Source organism: Rhinatrema bivittatum, chromosome 3 (genome assembly GCF_901001135.1).
Source record: "Rhinatrema bivittatum chromosome 3, aRhiBiv1.1, whole genome shotgun sequence".
In the NCBI taxonomy this organism is placed as follows: Eukaryota; Metazoa; Chordata; class Amphibia; order Gymnophiona; family Rhinatrematidae; genus Rhinatrema; species Rhinatrema bivittatum.
Window position 1 is genome coordinate 392,034,198 of NC_042617.1, and position 16,359 is coordinate 392,050,556.

Consider the following 16,359-nt stretch of genomic DNA (forward strand, 5'->3'; position numbering starts at 1 on the left):
ATTGCCTTACAAATTTCCTGAATGAGTCAAAGTGCAGATGAACTATACAAGTTGCGATAGCTTGTATTTGATGAGCTTTTACTTTATTTGCAAGGATATACAGTTCGATATCCAGGTTGAAAGGTTTGTTTGCTTTGTTTTTTTGTTTTTTTAACTCTCACCCTTGCTTTTAGGAAACAAATAGGTAAGAAGACTTTCTATAAGATTTAGTTCTATTCATGTAAAATAGTAGAGCTTTTCTACAATCCAATGAATGAAGTGAATGCACTGCTTTGCTAGAATGAGGTTTTGAAAAAAATGTAGAAAGTATTATAGACTGACAGATGGAAAGGAAAATTGATACAACCTTTGGAAGAAACAATGTAGTTCTCAGAACTTATCCTATTTTTTAAATTTCTGGGTATAAGGGGAGTGTGCTTCTAAAGTTTGTAACTCACGCACTCTTTTTTTGGATGTTACTACTATTAAAAATAGCACCTTTCAAGCTGCAAATTTTATATGTGCAGTTGCCAAAGGCTAAAAGGGAGAAGCATAAGGCTTGATAAGACTAGGTTAAGGTTCCATTGTGTGAGAGGGCTCTTAATAGGAGGATCAAGATGGAGTAGGAGTTTAACCAATCTGGCTACTTTAGGGAGGTAAGATACCAGAAGGCCTTTTAATATGCAACAATGGCATTCAAATGTACTGTTACAGAATTGGACTTTAGTCCTGATTTAAACAAATCAAGATGATATTGAAGAACAGATGAAGTTGAACATTGGAAGGGATCTTGGTTTTGAGCCATAGGAACATCTAATGGATGGTCTTCTTGCTGTCAGCAGTATTTCCTTTACATCTGAAGGCAAAGGCATTGTATTCAATATCCATGCCATGAGAGCTAGAGATCGAAGGCTGGTGTGAAGAAGTGTGCTGTTGAATTATGTTAAAAAAGCCAAGCGAAGTGAAAGCTGGATTGGCTTGGTGAGTATTAATCTTTGTAATCATGGGAACCATATTTGGTGAGGCCAAAGAGTGCTACTAGTATCATCTTCTTTTATCCATTCTTAGTTAGTAAAATGTCTTGGCAATAAAAGGAACTGGTGGAAAAGCATACATCAGTTTTCCTGTCTAAGATATTACAAAAACATCTGATGGTATGGCATCTGAGGCAGGCCTCGTGGACCAACAGAATGGAAGTTTGTGATTAAAGTAAGCTGCAAAAAAGATCTATGTAAGTAGTTCCCCATTTGAAAAAAAAAAGACTGTAGTATCACTGGGTGAAGGGACCACTTGTAAGGTTGAAGGTGAAGACTCAACTTGCTAACATTGAAGCAGATACTCGAACCACTCAAAAGGTTAAACATGATGCCTCAAATATGGAATTGGGCAATACACTAAAGCATTTACCTCAATGTAATCCATCTCCTAGGCAAAAAAAATATTGCTACTATGCCATCCATCTGTATCTCAATTACTTTTCCTTTTATGAAGAGTTTGAATGCTTGGAGAGCATTAAATATGGCTCTTAATTCCAGGATGTTGATGTACAGTGTTTGCTCATATCTGGAACAAGTTCCGTGCAAATAAATTGCACCAAGTTCAGTGCAAATAAATTGTATCAATAAATTGCCTGGAGGAGTCTGTGGTTACAGTCATCTGACACTGTGAAAGAGAGAATAACCAGCCAGGAAATGAGATGGACAAGCTCATCATTTCAGAGAACACAGAAGAGGAGAGAAAAGTAGAACCTTATGAGACAGGGGTTAGAAGTATTGATTCCAATATAATTTTAGATGCCATTGCGCTATTCTCATATGTAAGCAAGAAAACGGAGTAACAGATTCTGACTGCCACGTAACATAATATGTCCATTAACATTCTGGCTGGAATTCCCACCTTCTTGGAGAGGGACCCAGGTAACTGCATCAATGTGTTCATTCTGTAAAAGGGGAGAAAGGCTTTTCCTTTTCATCTATCCAAGAACGTTCCTATGAATTCCAACTGGATGGATGGTGTAAACTGGTATTTTTCTTAGGTTCTCACAAACACCAGAGCAAGGAGGGTGTGAATAGTATATCTTGTGTTGACCTTCCCTTTCTGTATCTGCTCAATGTTAGCAAGTTGTGTAAGTATGGAAAAAGTAGCACACTGTTTTTTCCTGATGTGCCCAACAGCAACTAGGCATTTAATGAACACTCTTGGAGCTGCTGGGAGAACTTTGTACCGAAAATGTTCTTTTTCTACTGTGAACCAGAGGCATTGCCCTATGATTGTGATGAATGGGTATGTGTGTGAAAATGTCCTTCGAATCCAATGACCTAAGCCAATCACTGATTTCTAAGCGAAGCAGAACAGAGGCTGATGTGTTCCTTCTGAATTTCTCCCTTTTTAGGAATTTGTTTAGATTTAGTGATGTCCATATTCAGTAAGCCAGAAAGCAGACAAGTTATACAGCTAATGTTAGCCAGAAAATCTGTCACGGATATTCAGCACGATGAACATCGTGCTGAATATACTTGCCTAAGGTTATCTGGCTATATGCTACTGCTCTATCAGAAGCAGTGATGGAAACACTGGGAGTGGTAAGTGTGTACCTTGTTCCTGGTAGGGGATTTTAAGGCCCCCGGGGGAGAGGGGGAGAGTCGGCATAGCGTATAGGCACTTTGGATAGGTGGAGGAGTCTCACACTCTTCTTGTAACAATGTGATTACATGCGTGAATTTAATCATATCCACTCCTGGATGTTGCTGATTATATAAAAAGTTTGGCATAGTGGTATACAATTGTAAGGGTTTCTTGACTTTACTAGTAATTAGGCCTTTCTTTTAAAAAAAAAAAGAGGATTTTTCCAACAGGGGGTGTAGGTGTGCACGTGAATGGCAAGAGTTCCATCCCTCAAAGCTTGGGTCAGTATCTAAGGAGTAAAAAGGATGAGGCCTTAAATCAATAGGAGAGGAAGTGCTTTGGAGTGGTTGAAGACATCAGAGAGAGTAGCCAAGGGCTGAGCTTTTGGATCTCAAGGAGAGGGTGAGCTCCTGTAGGACTGGTGAAAGGTGGAGAAAGGGAGGAATCCAATCCAGAAATCGGGGAGAGGACTGCTTTTTACAAGCCTGCCACTAGAGAGTGAGTAATTAATAGTAAGATAAGAATGGGATCCTGTACTTTTTCTTTGTGAAGCTAAAGAAATAAAGATCTTTTTGGAGAGACACCAGGATTTTAGCGAGTTGAATCTCACTTAAGAAGAATAAGGATTCAAGCTTGGATTTGATTGCCTGTGAAAACTAAAGAACTACATCCTGTTTTGAGGGTTTTTTTTCTAGGGATTTCCCTTAATTATGTCACTACTAGACTTTTGATCAGTAACTATTTTTGTTTGGAACACATTCTTTGGTGTGGACTTTTGAATCTTTTAGTGGCCCTACCCCCAAATCATAGAACCTGATTTCCCACACCATGCATCAAGTGGTTCAGTGCTCAGCAAGGCAAGGAAGTGTGGTTCCCTTCCTGGGGTGGGGGTTACACAATTAAAGTGCAACAGTAGTGGTACTTGTGAATTGAAAAGCTACTGTGACCTGCTCCACAATGTCCTATGTATTCTTTGCAATTACATTGACTATGGAAAACAACAAATTACAGACATGCTGAGAAATGACTGAATAAGTTCCCTCAACCATATTTCAGAAGAGTTTTTTACATAATGTACATCTCTGCTATAAGGTACAAACTTTTCAGAGCACCATTTCTATCAGAAGCAAATTTAATGTTACTTATCAAAAGTGAAATCCAAAAAGAAAAAAGCTTTGCAAAATTCTAAACAGACCTTCCCAATGCCTCAAGGGAATATAACAAGACCATAGACTGGGCTTACAGAGTAATCTTGAAAATATATATTTTTTTTTTTATTTCTTTAACAGACAGATACAGAACCAATTACTGCAGAAAATGGAAAAAAAATCTTCAATTATTAAAGCAGACACAGAAAACCAGGGCACTAGGCCAGTATTCATATCATAAAAGCTAGATAGAGGCAATATGGTTATTTGTTCAAAATTGAATGACTGGTGACATTAAATAGGGCAGTGGTGTTCTGACCAGTTTTTTGGGTCCTCCTTAGCCAGTCAGATTTTCAGGATAGCCCTAATGAATATTCATAAGATAAATTTACATACACTGGAGACCAGAGACCTCATGTATATTCTATTAGGAATAGCTTGAAACTCAGACAGGCGGTGGGGTGGGAAGGGGAAGGAGCCAAGGACCTGTTTCATCATACTCATATGGAAGCAGAATGACTTGGGTACTTTACTCATCTCCAGAAGGAACAGTGCATTAACAGAGTAATTGTAAATGCCATTTTGTGAATAAAACAGAGCTTCTCTCACAAAAATCACCTTTTATAACGCTGCTCACCCTATCTGCAGATAAATATATAAGCACATACCACCTATACCCATGTACCTTTGCCTGCAATGAGAGGAGGCGATCCCAAGGGCAGGGTTTGGAAGGATAAGTGTGCAAGTGTAATTTTAAAATGCTAACATGTTTCAATATATGTATTGTATTCCACTTAGCATGTGCCATCATAAGTGGAATAAAATTATTCAAATAAATAAGTGTGAATGTGTGCAGGTAGATTTTCTGGGATAGCACATTTGAAAATTTTAAATTCTAGTAAAAGCATCAATTAAAACAATAGATGCAGGTGCTGCAGTGCATTTGTAAAATCATACTCCACACCCAAGGCTGGGAGATACTTTGGGATTCCTGCTTAAAGATTGCATGGTGCCAATTCCATTCTCGGGCAGATATCCTCAGCTTTTAAAAAGATCAGTAAACAATCCCTAAACACTATGAGGTACAGTAACCAATTGTATAACTGTATTATGAAGAAGGATTGAGGCAATTAATAAAACATCCCAAAAGGGTAAATTAGCTGGAAACCCTCCTGAGCCAAATCTCTGTGCTATAGACTCATGCTCACTTATATAAGTCTGGGGAAAGATGAAGAAAGTGTGATAGGGATCTCTAGCCGGAATACCAGAGGACCCCCAGACAAAAACAAAAATGAGATTACTAAAGATTAGGAAAATGATGTTCCATCAGGTTTGCAAATCATCTGTGCAGCACAACACAACTTGCTGTCTGCCAAAAAAAAAAAAAAATAAAAATGACATGCTAGAAAATAAGATACCTCTAATTTGTTCTTCTCAGCAGCAGCTTGCAGAGAAGGAGAAGATGGCAAAGCCTGAACAGCATCAGAAGAGGACATCTGTACAAAGCAGATGAATGATGAGAAGAGAACTGAGTCAGCAGATCAGAATTAGATTACAGAGAACACAAGCATTTTTTCTCAACAGAAACACCAGCTCTTACTAAAAGACAAAAGAAGAAAGCATAGTGAAAGCATTCACATTTTTTGATTCCTGTATTACTATTTCTAAAAGAAAAAAAAACAGAAAGCAAGCAGGTGTTCTCTAAAGACAGCAGTTCACAAGTTGCACACACAAGAGTGCTGAATGGACAAATTCTTCCACAGCTTTCTGAACAGGCATAAAAGCCTTTTTACTGCTTATGCATAGCAGTTCCTGCAGTGTCACAGCCCCCAGGACTCCCCTTGGTTCTATGTAGTAGCTCTGACTAGAGAACAACTCCAAAGGGGAAGAGAGAAGGTTTGCATGACCGGTGAGCGACTGTCTTCAAAAAACACCTGTAATAAAGTAAGCAAATTTGCATTCTCTGAAAACAAGCAGTTCACCAAATTCACAAATATGGGCTTCCACAGCCAAGGGTGCTCTTCAACAAACAAAGGTAACAATAAAAACCCCTCTATTGAGCAGGACATAATTTTCGTTGGGGGAAAAAAAATCTTTACATTTTGTAATTTTTTTTAAACAGGGAAGACAATCTGAAATTATAAAATAGGCCCTGACTTTAAAAAAAAAAAAAAAAAAAGACTATGGAGAATGGACAGTCTATACTCACTGTCACACTGAAAGGTAATGTCTAAGTTCTATTGAGAAGAGACTATTGAATAAGCTCCATAATGTAGCCTTTTAAATTTCCTTTTCTCCATGAGTTTATTGTGAACCGGTATGATGTGTCCCATGAATATCGGTATATTAAAAGTTCATAAATAAATAAATAAATAAATAAATACTTGTATTCTGTATATTCCAAGGATCACAGAGGATTCCAAAATATATACATATCATAAAATAAGTAAAAAGAAAACATTTACATAAAATTAAATAAACATAAAGCAAACTGACATAGACAGAAAACAAAGTGCTGCTTAAAATACTGAAAGTGTAACCATCCTTAGCATTCATTAAACTGTCAGAAAAATCATGAACCAAATTAAAACAATCTAGTCTCATCATCACCTCAGTGGATGCAAACATTAGGTGGCCCTTACATTATGAGTCTTAACAGATCACTCTCAAGTCAGATCTGCACGGGCATAACAGGAGGAGATACAAACAACTGATCAATTTAAGACAACACACATGCCGCGATCTGGTAGGGTCCAAAAACACAAATAACTGGATGGATTTTCTATGGGTATGAGTCTGCTCCAGTGGAAACGTATTAACTCTTACAATCCATGGAACAAAGAGCCTGAGCACCTTAATCGACCTGTAGCCTAGGGAAAAATGATGACAGGATAATCAACTGATCAACATGGAAGTTCAACACCACTATAGGCAGGAACTTGAAATGAGTGCAGAGTACCACCCCATAATGAAGAACTATGTTAAAAGATGGTCAAGTCACTAGGGCCTGGAACTCACAAAAATGCCTGAAATGAACACCACCAACACGACCTAGCAGGTTGAGCTGACGAGTCTAGAGGCTGGAAGGAGGCTTTCATCAGCTGGTAAGAATCATATCGGTGTCCCCATGACACTGCAGGAAGATTCAACTAAAGGAAGTGATGAAGGAACCTAACCACTAGGTATTGTGATAAGACATGAAAAGGGGCCTGTATGTTAGATTAAGAATTGATCTTATAAGAATCAAAGTTGCAGATGACAAAACCAGGTCTAGCAACAGAGGTGACCATCAGTACTTTTAACTGATTTCAAGCATGCTTTAGACAGATATGGAAAAGAGTGATAGGAAAAGGTTGGTGGGTAAGGACAGTAGGGGGTTGTGATTGGGATCTGCTGTTAGCTTGCACATGGAAATATGTATGTTCATCTACCCAAAGTGGAAGCATCTCAACTGGCAAACTGCATATGCCAATTTGGTTTTATCTATCTGGACTTTAGCTCACTGGCAAGGAAAGACAAGAGCCTATTCTTTTGGGAGCAAACCACTCTAGGCAACATCTTCAGGCAGATATCACAGCCAAAGGTATCCTGGCCTTGTACCAAAAACTGAAAGCAAATCTTGTAAAGGTCAATAATGGACATTTTCTGTTTGCAACTGGAACAGAAATAGCAAATATGGTAAAACAGGGGGGACAAGACCTTTTTTTTCTTATTTTAGATATGTTAATGATAGAAGAAAGTGCAAAAGCTGCACACCAGGAACCCTGGAATTATCATTGACAAAGACCTATCCTTTAAGAACCACATCTCAAATAAAATCAAAGAAGGATACCACAGACTCCTTACCCTAAGACATCTTAAACCATTTCTCAACACTGATGACTTCAGAACCGTCCCTCAGCTTCTTATCTTCTCCACCTTCGATTATTGTAAATCCCTACTAATGGGAATACCCTTCTCTTCCCTCAAACCACTCCAAATACTTCAGAACTCCGCTGCTAGAGTCCTAACTGGAACAAAAAGAAATGACCATATTACGCCCATTTTATCCTCACTTCACTGGCTCCCTATTACTGCACGAATTGCATACAAATCCATGACTATCATCTACAAAATCCTTAACAACTATCATCAAGGCCTAAACACCCTTAACATAACTCTTCAAAACTCCTCAAGAAATCTACGATCCAGTAACTCAAACTACTTATTAATCCCCACCATCAAAGATGCTCATCTAACATCAACAAGAGAAAGAGCCTTCTCCATCGCCTCCCCCAATCTTTGGAACACTCTACCTGAAGACCTGAGAACTCAACACAACATAAAAACCTTCAAAAAAGACCTAAAAACTTTACTGTTTTGCAAATTTTTCACAGACCCTCAATAATCTGCTCATACCAACTCTCAAATGAACTAAGAACTATAATTTACTATCTAACTCATTTCCCTCCTCTTCCAACCTTACATTACTTCCTAGAATTGTTATTTTATGTTTTACTGTAATGTTCTCAATGTTATAATAATATTTCAAAATTTCCTTAGATATATTTGTTCACTATGTAAACCGTTATGATGGCTTTACCGAATAACGGTATATAAAACTCTTCAAATAAATAAATAAATAAATAAATTATGAGACTCAAAGATAAAAGGGGAGGAATATGTAAAGGCTGTTCAGGAAAAAGCAAAGTTGCTGATCAAATATTTCTGTTCGGTGTTCATTGTGGAAGGGCCTGGAACAGGACCACATAAACCAAACACAAATAAGATTGGAAGTGAGGTAAACATCAAATCGATTTTCAGAACAGTGTGTTCATGAGGAGTTAACTAAACTTAAAGTAGGTAAGGCAATGGGGCCAGTTAGGATACATCCAAGGGTACTAAGTATAACGGACCTTTAATTTCCCCTTACTAAAGGAGTGTACCATTAAGCTGCGGAGGTTAAATAGGAAACGACCGAGAGACTTTTAGAGGTTTTGCTCCCCCATTTTGGAACATGCAGATGGCATGTCCTAGTTGTTTATCATCCCAAAGCACCTACTATCTTTGCGGATTTTTAGTTAGACTTTCAAGCAGTCAGGACCTTGCAGCTTCCTGCTGTGTAATTGTTTTCTCAGTTATGCGATTTGGAGTAAGGAAGTTTTCCCATTTAGGAGCCAGCCTCAGCTGACTCATCCATCCAGCTTTTAAGCTTGCTTTGGACACTTAAGTCAATTTTTGAGAATTCCCTATGAGAGCCTTGATATCCCTTCACAGTGGATTGGGGCATCTGCTGCGCAAGGTTAGATCATGTGTGAGGGAAGATTCTTGCAGTCTTTTGTCTTTCCTCTAGAGGATTTAAGCTGTCCGGCGCCTCAGTGCAGAGGAATTATACTTTTTCATTAACTGTCTTGTTGCACCATCTCCTCTGTTTGGAGGCAAGGAAGTTTTATTCCACCCTTCCTGCTTCTTGCTTAATGTTTCCCTTTTTTGGGTGCAACTAATATTTTTTTCCACTTGGAAATGATAATCCATGGTACCTGAGAGTCAGTAAGAAGGAAGAAGTCTTTCATCCAGGAAGAAACAGAAGTATTACAAACTCTTTCTAAAGCAAGGGATCCAGTAAAAGTGCACTACCAGGAGAATCAATATACAACATAAAGGTAACAAGAACTTTGCTGCTACTAAGGGAAGTTTTACATAAAAGGTTGAGAAGTGCCCACCAAAGGCTACCTAAGGAGTTAACAGAATGAAGAAAGAGAGTGAAGTACCCTTCTAATTCCATCTGAGGTGTTTCTAAAGGATTTCTTGGTAGATATTAAATCTGGGACTAATTTCTGATTAAATACTGGGACTTTATATTTTCTAACCACTTTCAGCGGGAAGATTTAAAAATTTAATTGTGAGGTGGAAGACTGAACAAATTTCAATCTACATAATCTGAGGAATTTAAGTGGGAGAAGAAGAAATTTCAGTGTAAATAAGGAGTGCTTCCAAAGTGATTAAGAGACTTTGCTAGAACAGTGATTCTCAATCTTTTTTCTGTCGGGGTACATCTGATAGAGAAGTTCTCACATGCATGACACACTGAATACATGACTGTCACAAGGCTAAATGTAAATGTACATTTTGCATCCACAGGAACCCCCACCCCTGACTCTCAGCAATGGTTATAAAGCAGAACTAGGACATTCCACGTACAACTCACCATACAAAAAAGATATTCTGGTGTTATCTCAATAACAACAACACAAACTCCCTCTACTACCAGGCACAATAGCCCTACTTATAAAACGACAGCAGTTCACCACCAATACACCTATTGAGAAAACACCACAAATAAGGTGAGGTATTTTACTAGCCTACATGCTAAATACCTCACCTCGGTTACACACACAAAATCGACTTTCACCAAGTATAGGACGACCCCAAATTATAAATATGGAGACAGAAACTGGAACGGAAACCCAAAAAAGCCACTCTACATGTAGTACAAAACTGGAGAAACGGAAACAGAAATATAGCACTTAATATAGTACCAGAATCTGCAATAATGTGCACAAACTAATCCGCACAAAGTTACACCTACATTATGGCATGCACGCAAATGGAACAACCCTACCTATAAAAAGGCAACACTACAAATATTAAACCAGGCCCTAAACACCAATACATCTCCGATTAGGGAAAGAAAAAAAACCAAGCTGCTATAGATCCCCACATAGTTTTATAGTTGTAAAACTATATGAATAAATGTTTCAAAAGAGCTGATGAACAGAACATCTAACAATTAAAAATAAATAAAAACTCTTAAAACATATTTTAAAAATCTCTGAACAATAAAATATTTCAAAACAGCAGACATATCACATAATAACCGATAATTAAAATGCCAGTCAATCAAGAAAAATGAACTTAAAAAGACACCTTTACTTACCCTCTCCAGTAGTTCTCCTACTCCTTTCCCTGGCAGGCTATACCAGAAGCAGCAGTAGCTGCTGAAGCTGTCCTCATTGTCCTCTTCCTTGGGGGCCACAACCAGTCTCTCTGTCTCTCTCACATACTCACACACACACATACATACACACCAGTCATACCCTCAGGACCAGTTTCTGTCTCTCACACACACCAGTCACCTCCCTGATCAGTCATTCCCACACATACACACATCACCTCTCTGACCAGTCTCTCTCAATCACACAATGCTCTCTCTCTCTTACTTACACACAGACTTTCAATCACACACATGTTCTTTCAATGACATGTTCTCTCTCACACACAGGCTTTCAATCACACACATGCTCTATCACACACACACACACAGACTGAAGCACCCTCCCCCTCACGTATACACCACACACACAAAAGCACTCTCCCAGTTTCAAATACACACAACACACACACACTGTGGCCCCCAGCTGAACAGCTCAGTCTTCGGCCCCCGCCGGCCTGGTCTCCAGCGGCAGCAGTGCTCCATTCTTTGGACCCCGCCAGCCTGGTCTCCGGCGGCGCCCAGCACTCCAATCTTCGGCCCTCCCTGGCTTAGTCTCCAGCGGCAGCAGCGCTCCGATCTTCAGCCCCCACTGACTTGGTCTCTGGCGACAGCAGCATTCCGATCTTCGGGCCCTGCCGGCCTGGTCTCCGGCGGTGCTCAGCACACCAATCTTTGTCCCCCCGCCGGCCTGGTCTCTGGCAGAGGCCAGCAATTTGATCTTAGGCCCTGCCAGTCTGGTTTCAGACGGCAATAGTGTTCCAGTCTTCGGCGGCCAGTGCGCTGATCTCCACCCCACCGAATGCGGGTAGCACGTAACACATCTGCCGGTGCTTGCTGACACACTGATTGAGAATTGCTGTGCTAGAAGATGTGCAATCACAAGTTTATTTTACCTGCTATCTAATTATTTATTTCTGATAATCAATCAAATGAGAGAAGTGTAAATATTACTCAATCATTTAATGAAACTATTAGTAAAGAAGCTGGAAGCCACCATTCTTCTCCTGTGTGTTTACTGGATGGAGAGACAGTGTAAATTGGCAGTGCTGTGAAGTAAAGGATGGAAATAGGGCTTAGTGCAAAGATGCAGAATATAAGAGTTATTCTTTGTCCCCACACTCAGGAGTGTGGACCTCAGAGAGTAAATCTATCCACTGGTAAGGAAAAAGGTTTTCGTAGAGACATTGGAGTAGTTGTGCATAAAGAGTGTGTCCCAAGTAAAGCATCTGTCCTGCCCAGGGTTTTTGGGTTTTTTTCAATGCTCTTTAGAATCTGGAGTAGTTCTGGAGGACTGGAAAAAGGCAGATGTGGTTTCTATTTATAAAAGTGGAAGTAAGGAGGAGGCTGGAAATTACAAGCCAGTTAGCCTGAACTCTGTAGTGAACTAATGAAATTGCTGCTAAAATAGAAGGCAATGCAATTTTTGGAATCCAATGAATTGCATGATCCAAGGCAGCATAGTTTTACCAGAGGTAAATTTTGTCAGACGATTCTGATCAATTTCTTTGATTGGGTGACCAGACAATTGGATCACGGAAGAGCACAGGACGTAGTGTATTTCTATTTCAGCGAAGCTTTTGACACGGTTCTGCACAGAAGACTAATAAATAAACGGTGCACTCTTTGTATGGATCCTAGAATGACTGACTAGATTAGAAACTGCCTGAAAGGGAGGTGATAAAGGGTAGTATTAAATTAAGTTTTCTCTGAGGAGGGGGTTGTTACTAGTGGTGTGCCTCAAGGATTGATTCTTGGACCCATTCTTTTCAACATTTTTGTGAGCAACATAATGGAAGGATTGTCAGGAAAGGTTTGTCATTTCACCAATACAAAAATCTGTAACAGGGTGGACAGCCAGGAAGGTGTGGAAAACATGAGGAGGGATCTAGCAAATGATAAATAATCTGGAAAGGGATACATGTGAGGCAATCAAGTTTGCAGATGACAAAAAATTATTCACAGTAGTTAAATCACATGTGGATTGTGATAAAATGCAAGACAGGAAGACTGGGCATCCAAATGGCAGTTGAAATTTAATGTGGACAAGTGCAAGATGATGCATACAGGGAAAAATAATCCATGCTGTAGTTACACAATATTAGGTTCCATATTAGGAGCTACCACCCAGGAAAAAGATGTAGATGTCATAGTGGATAATATATAGAAATAGTTCAATGTGCTTTTACAGTCAAAAAAGCAAAAAGAATGTTAGGAATTATTAGGAAGAGAATGGTGAATAAAACAGAGGATGTCATAATATCTCTATCGCCCGATGATGAAACCACACCTTGAATACTGTGTGCAATTCTGGTCACCTCATCTCAAAAAATGATATAGTTGCACTGGAAAAGGTACAGAGAAGGGTGACCAAAATGATAAAGAGGATGGAACGGCTGCACTATAAGGAAAGGCTAAAGAGGTTATCGCTATTCAGGTTGGAAAAGAGAGGGCTGAGAGGGGATATGACAGAGGTCTATAAAATCATGAGAGATCTAGAATGGGTAAATATGACTCAGTTATTTTCTCTTTCAGATAACAGAAGAAATAGGGGCTCGCCATGAAGTTAGCATGTAGCACATTTAAAACAAATTGGAGAAAATTCTTTTTCATGCAACACAAAATTAAGCTCTGGAATTCATTACCAGAGGACGTGGTTAGGACAGTTATTGTAGCTCAGTTTAAGAAAGATTTGGATGAGTTTCTAGAGGAGAAGTCCATAAACTGCTATTAATGAAGTTGACTTAGGGAATAGCTACTGCTATTACAGGCATTAGTAGTATGGGATTTATTTAATGTTTGGGTAGTTTCCAGGTACTTGTAACCTGGATTGGCCACTGTTGCAAACAGGATGCTAGGATTCATCAACCCTCGGTCTGACTCGGTATGGCAACTTCTTATGTTCTTATGAAGCTCAAGGAATGGTCTAAGGTGTGGCAGTGAAGATTTAAGCTAAAAAATGCAGAGTAATGCATTTAGGGTGCAAAAACCCAAGGGAGACACAGTATTGGAGGTGAAAATATTCTATGCACAAGGAAGAGCATGATCTGGGGTAATTGTATCTGATGATCTTACGGTGGTCAAACCGGGGGATAAAGTGCTGATAAAAGCTAGAAAGATGCTTGGCTGCATAGGGAAAGGAATGGTCAGCAGAAAAATGGAAGTGATACTGCCACTGTATAAGTCCATAGTGAGACCTCACTTGGAATATTATGTACATTTCTAGAGACCACACCTTTAAAAGGATATCAACAGGATGGAGTTAGCCCAAAGAATAGCTACTAACAGACAGTGGTCTTCGCTCTAAAGCATATAGGGTTAGACAAAGATCTAAACATGTATACCCTAGAGGAAAGGCGAGATAGGGGAAATATGATAGAGACATTCAAATATCTCAAATGTTTCCATGCACAAGAAGTGAGCCTTTATCAACAGAAAGGAGGCTCTAGAACAAGGGGTATTCAATGAGGTTGAAAGGGGGAAGACACAGGAGTAATCTTAGGAAATATTTCTTTACAGAGAGGGTGTTGCATGCATGGAACAGCCTTCCATTGGAAGTAGTGGAGGCAAAAACAGTATCTGAGTTCAAGAAAGCATGGGAGAAATACTAGTGATATGCATTCGTTTAAAATTAAACTACAAAATACGATGAATAAGGCCAATTTGTTTCATTTGGGGCCCCCCCCCCCCCCAGAATGAAACAAATCTTATATGTTTGTTTTGTTTTAAACTAATGATTTGGGCCTAGCTCTAGGACCGAAACCTGAGCTTTCCTACAACATAGGCAAAGACCCAAAAGTAGGGACCGTGGCCTAGGCCCATGCGTGAATCCAAGGTCTTGGCAGAGGCATGGGCTGATGCCGGGGCCTCGGCCGAGACCCCCAAAAATTAAACAAAAAAACAAAAATTTACCTTATCCATTGGATATCTGACAAAGGCCAGGTCCCGATGCTGGGGTCTAGGCCCGGATCCAAGCCAGAAGCTGAGACCCAACCCAAAGGATGGGTCCCGACACAGGCCGGGTCCTGATGCCTGAGCATAGGCTGAGGCCCAGACCCAGCCCAACGCTATGCCAGGACCCAAACTGGAGGCCAGGTCCCGATGCTGGGGCCTCGGTCCAGACCCCCAAAAATTAAACAAATGCCTCCGGGTTGGGTTGCAGCATTGGGTCTAGGTCTGGGCCTCAGCCTATGCTCAGGCAGCAGGACCCATCCTCTGGGTCAGGCCAAAGCCTCAGCTTTGAGTAGGTTGAGGTTGCAGCGACCTACTGTGCCCTTGGCCCTCACAAGCCCGAGCCTTCAGCCTGAACTTAGGTCGAAGCTGGCATATCCCCACTAGACTCGTTAAGTGGGGGCCGGGAGGATCCCTGCTCTGGCATTTTTTCGGGTGGGAGGCCCCAGGAGGCCTTGTTTTCGTTTTTTCGCCATTTGTTTCTAATTGCTTGATTTGTTTTTTTCTCGTGAATGTAAATGAATCAAACAATCCACGAACTGAAATTTGTGGAAAAACACTTCCCGAAAACAATTTTTTTCTCCTGCACATCCCTAATAAATACAGGGGATCTCTAAGGAAGTGATGAGAAATATAATGCTAAATTAATTGGATGGATCGGCAGACTGGATAGGTCATATGTTTTTTTTTTCTGCCACCATGTTTCTATTTAAGCCACTGGACTGATTCTTGAACCTGGTGAGATGAAATCAAACAAAGAAGTTTTCCTCTATGCAAAAATGGTTCAAAGATATGAAAACATTAGTCTGGGTGGTCTGCTGCATAGCCACACTGAACCAAAGTCCTCTGGCTGGATCAGCAGAATGACAAAAACATTTTAAAAACTTGAAAAATGTCAAAAGAACTAACTAGAGAAACCTAGAGGGATTTTAAGCAAAAAGGCTTGTGGGGGATAGGATAAAGATTCTTGAGCTCTTAAGGGCTGCAGAAGCAAACGTATGTCCAGCGGTCTCACCAGACAAATATGAACTCAAGGAAGACATGGAGTATAGAAAACTACCACACATCAGCCCTGATAGTTCTGGAAGAATCCATCTGTTCTGCACCAAGCAGAGTCACATTACCCATCTGTGTGTCTATAGTGAACTGCTCGTCTTCAGAGAAAAATCATTTATTTTCATTAGGACTCAGCTAATGGTGAAATTCACTGCAGAATGTAAAATAAGATTTAAACTCATCACTAGCATGAGAAAAAGAATTAGGTTCCATCTATTCCTCCATTAGATCCAATATGTCTGCTGAAATATTAATGCTCTGAGCCATGGAGGTGCATTACTAGAGAGGATCTTCATTCTTGTTCACTTTAACAAAATGTTTATTTTAAGAATGAAAAGGAGAAGCAGATCTGAAGCAGTTAAACTAAATTTAATTAACTTCTAATGAACTCATTTCTGTTTGAGGGTAAAATTAAAGTTGCAGAAAGCAATATAGGCTGCTAAAATAGAATCCAAGTAAAAGAGTTAAAGACATTACAAACCATTCTGTAAATGTTTTTTCTTCCTTCAGGTCATTCTTCCTTAGGATCAGTGTGCACAACCCTATTTCCAGTGCTGAATAGCCAGAATTACCCAAAGGTATTACAAAACTGTTATATATGTAACCGATGTAATTTACACATGAAAATGG

At 39.8% G+C, this 16,359-nt stretch overlaps 1 protein-coding gene across 5 annotated transcripts in view; it reads right to left on the reverse strand.

Moving 5' to 3' along the window:
* The window catches only part of SMAP1 (small ArfGAP 1), a 656,078-nt gene that overhangs the window by 318,377 nt on the left and 321,342 nt on the right, over nucleotides 1–16,359 (reverse strand). For 2 of the 5 annotated variants that reach the window (XM_029595644.1, XM_029595647.1), the window contains one exon: nucleotides 5,171–5,248. The exons of the other annotated variants lie outside the window; for them this stretch is intronic. In XM_029595644.1, coding sequence (XP_029451504.1) covers nucleotides 5,171–5,248 — 78 coding nt within the window. The remainder of the gene's footprint in view (nucleotides 1–5,170; nucleotides 5,249–16,359) is intronic. 5 annotated transcript variants of the gene reach the window in all.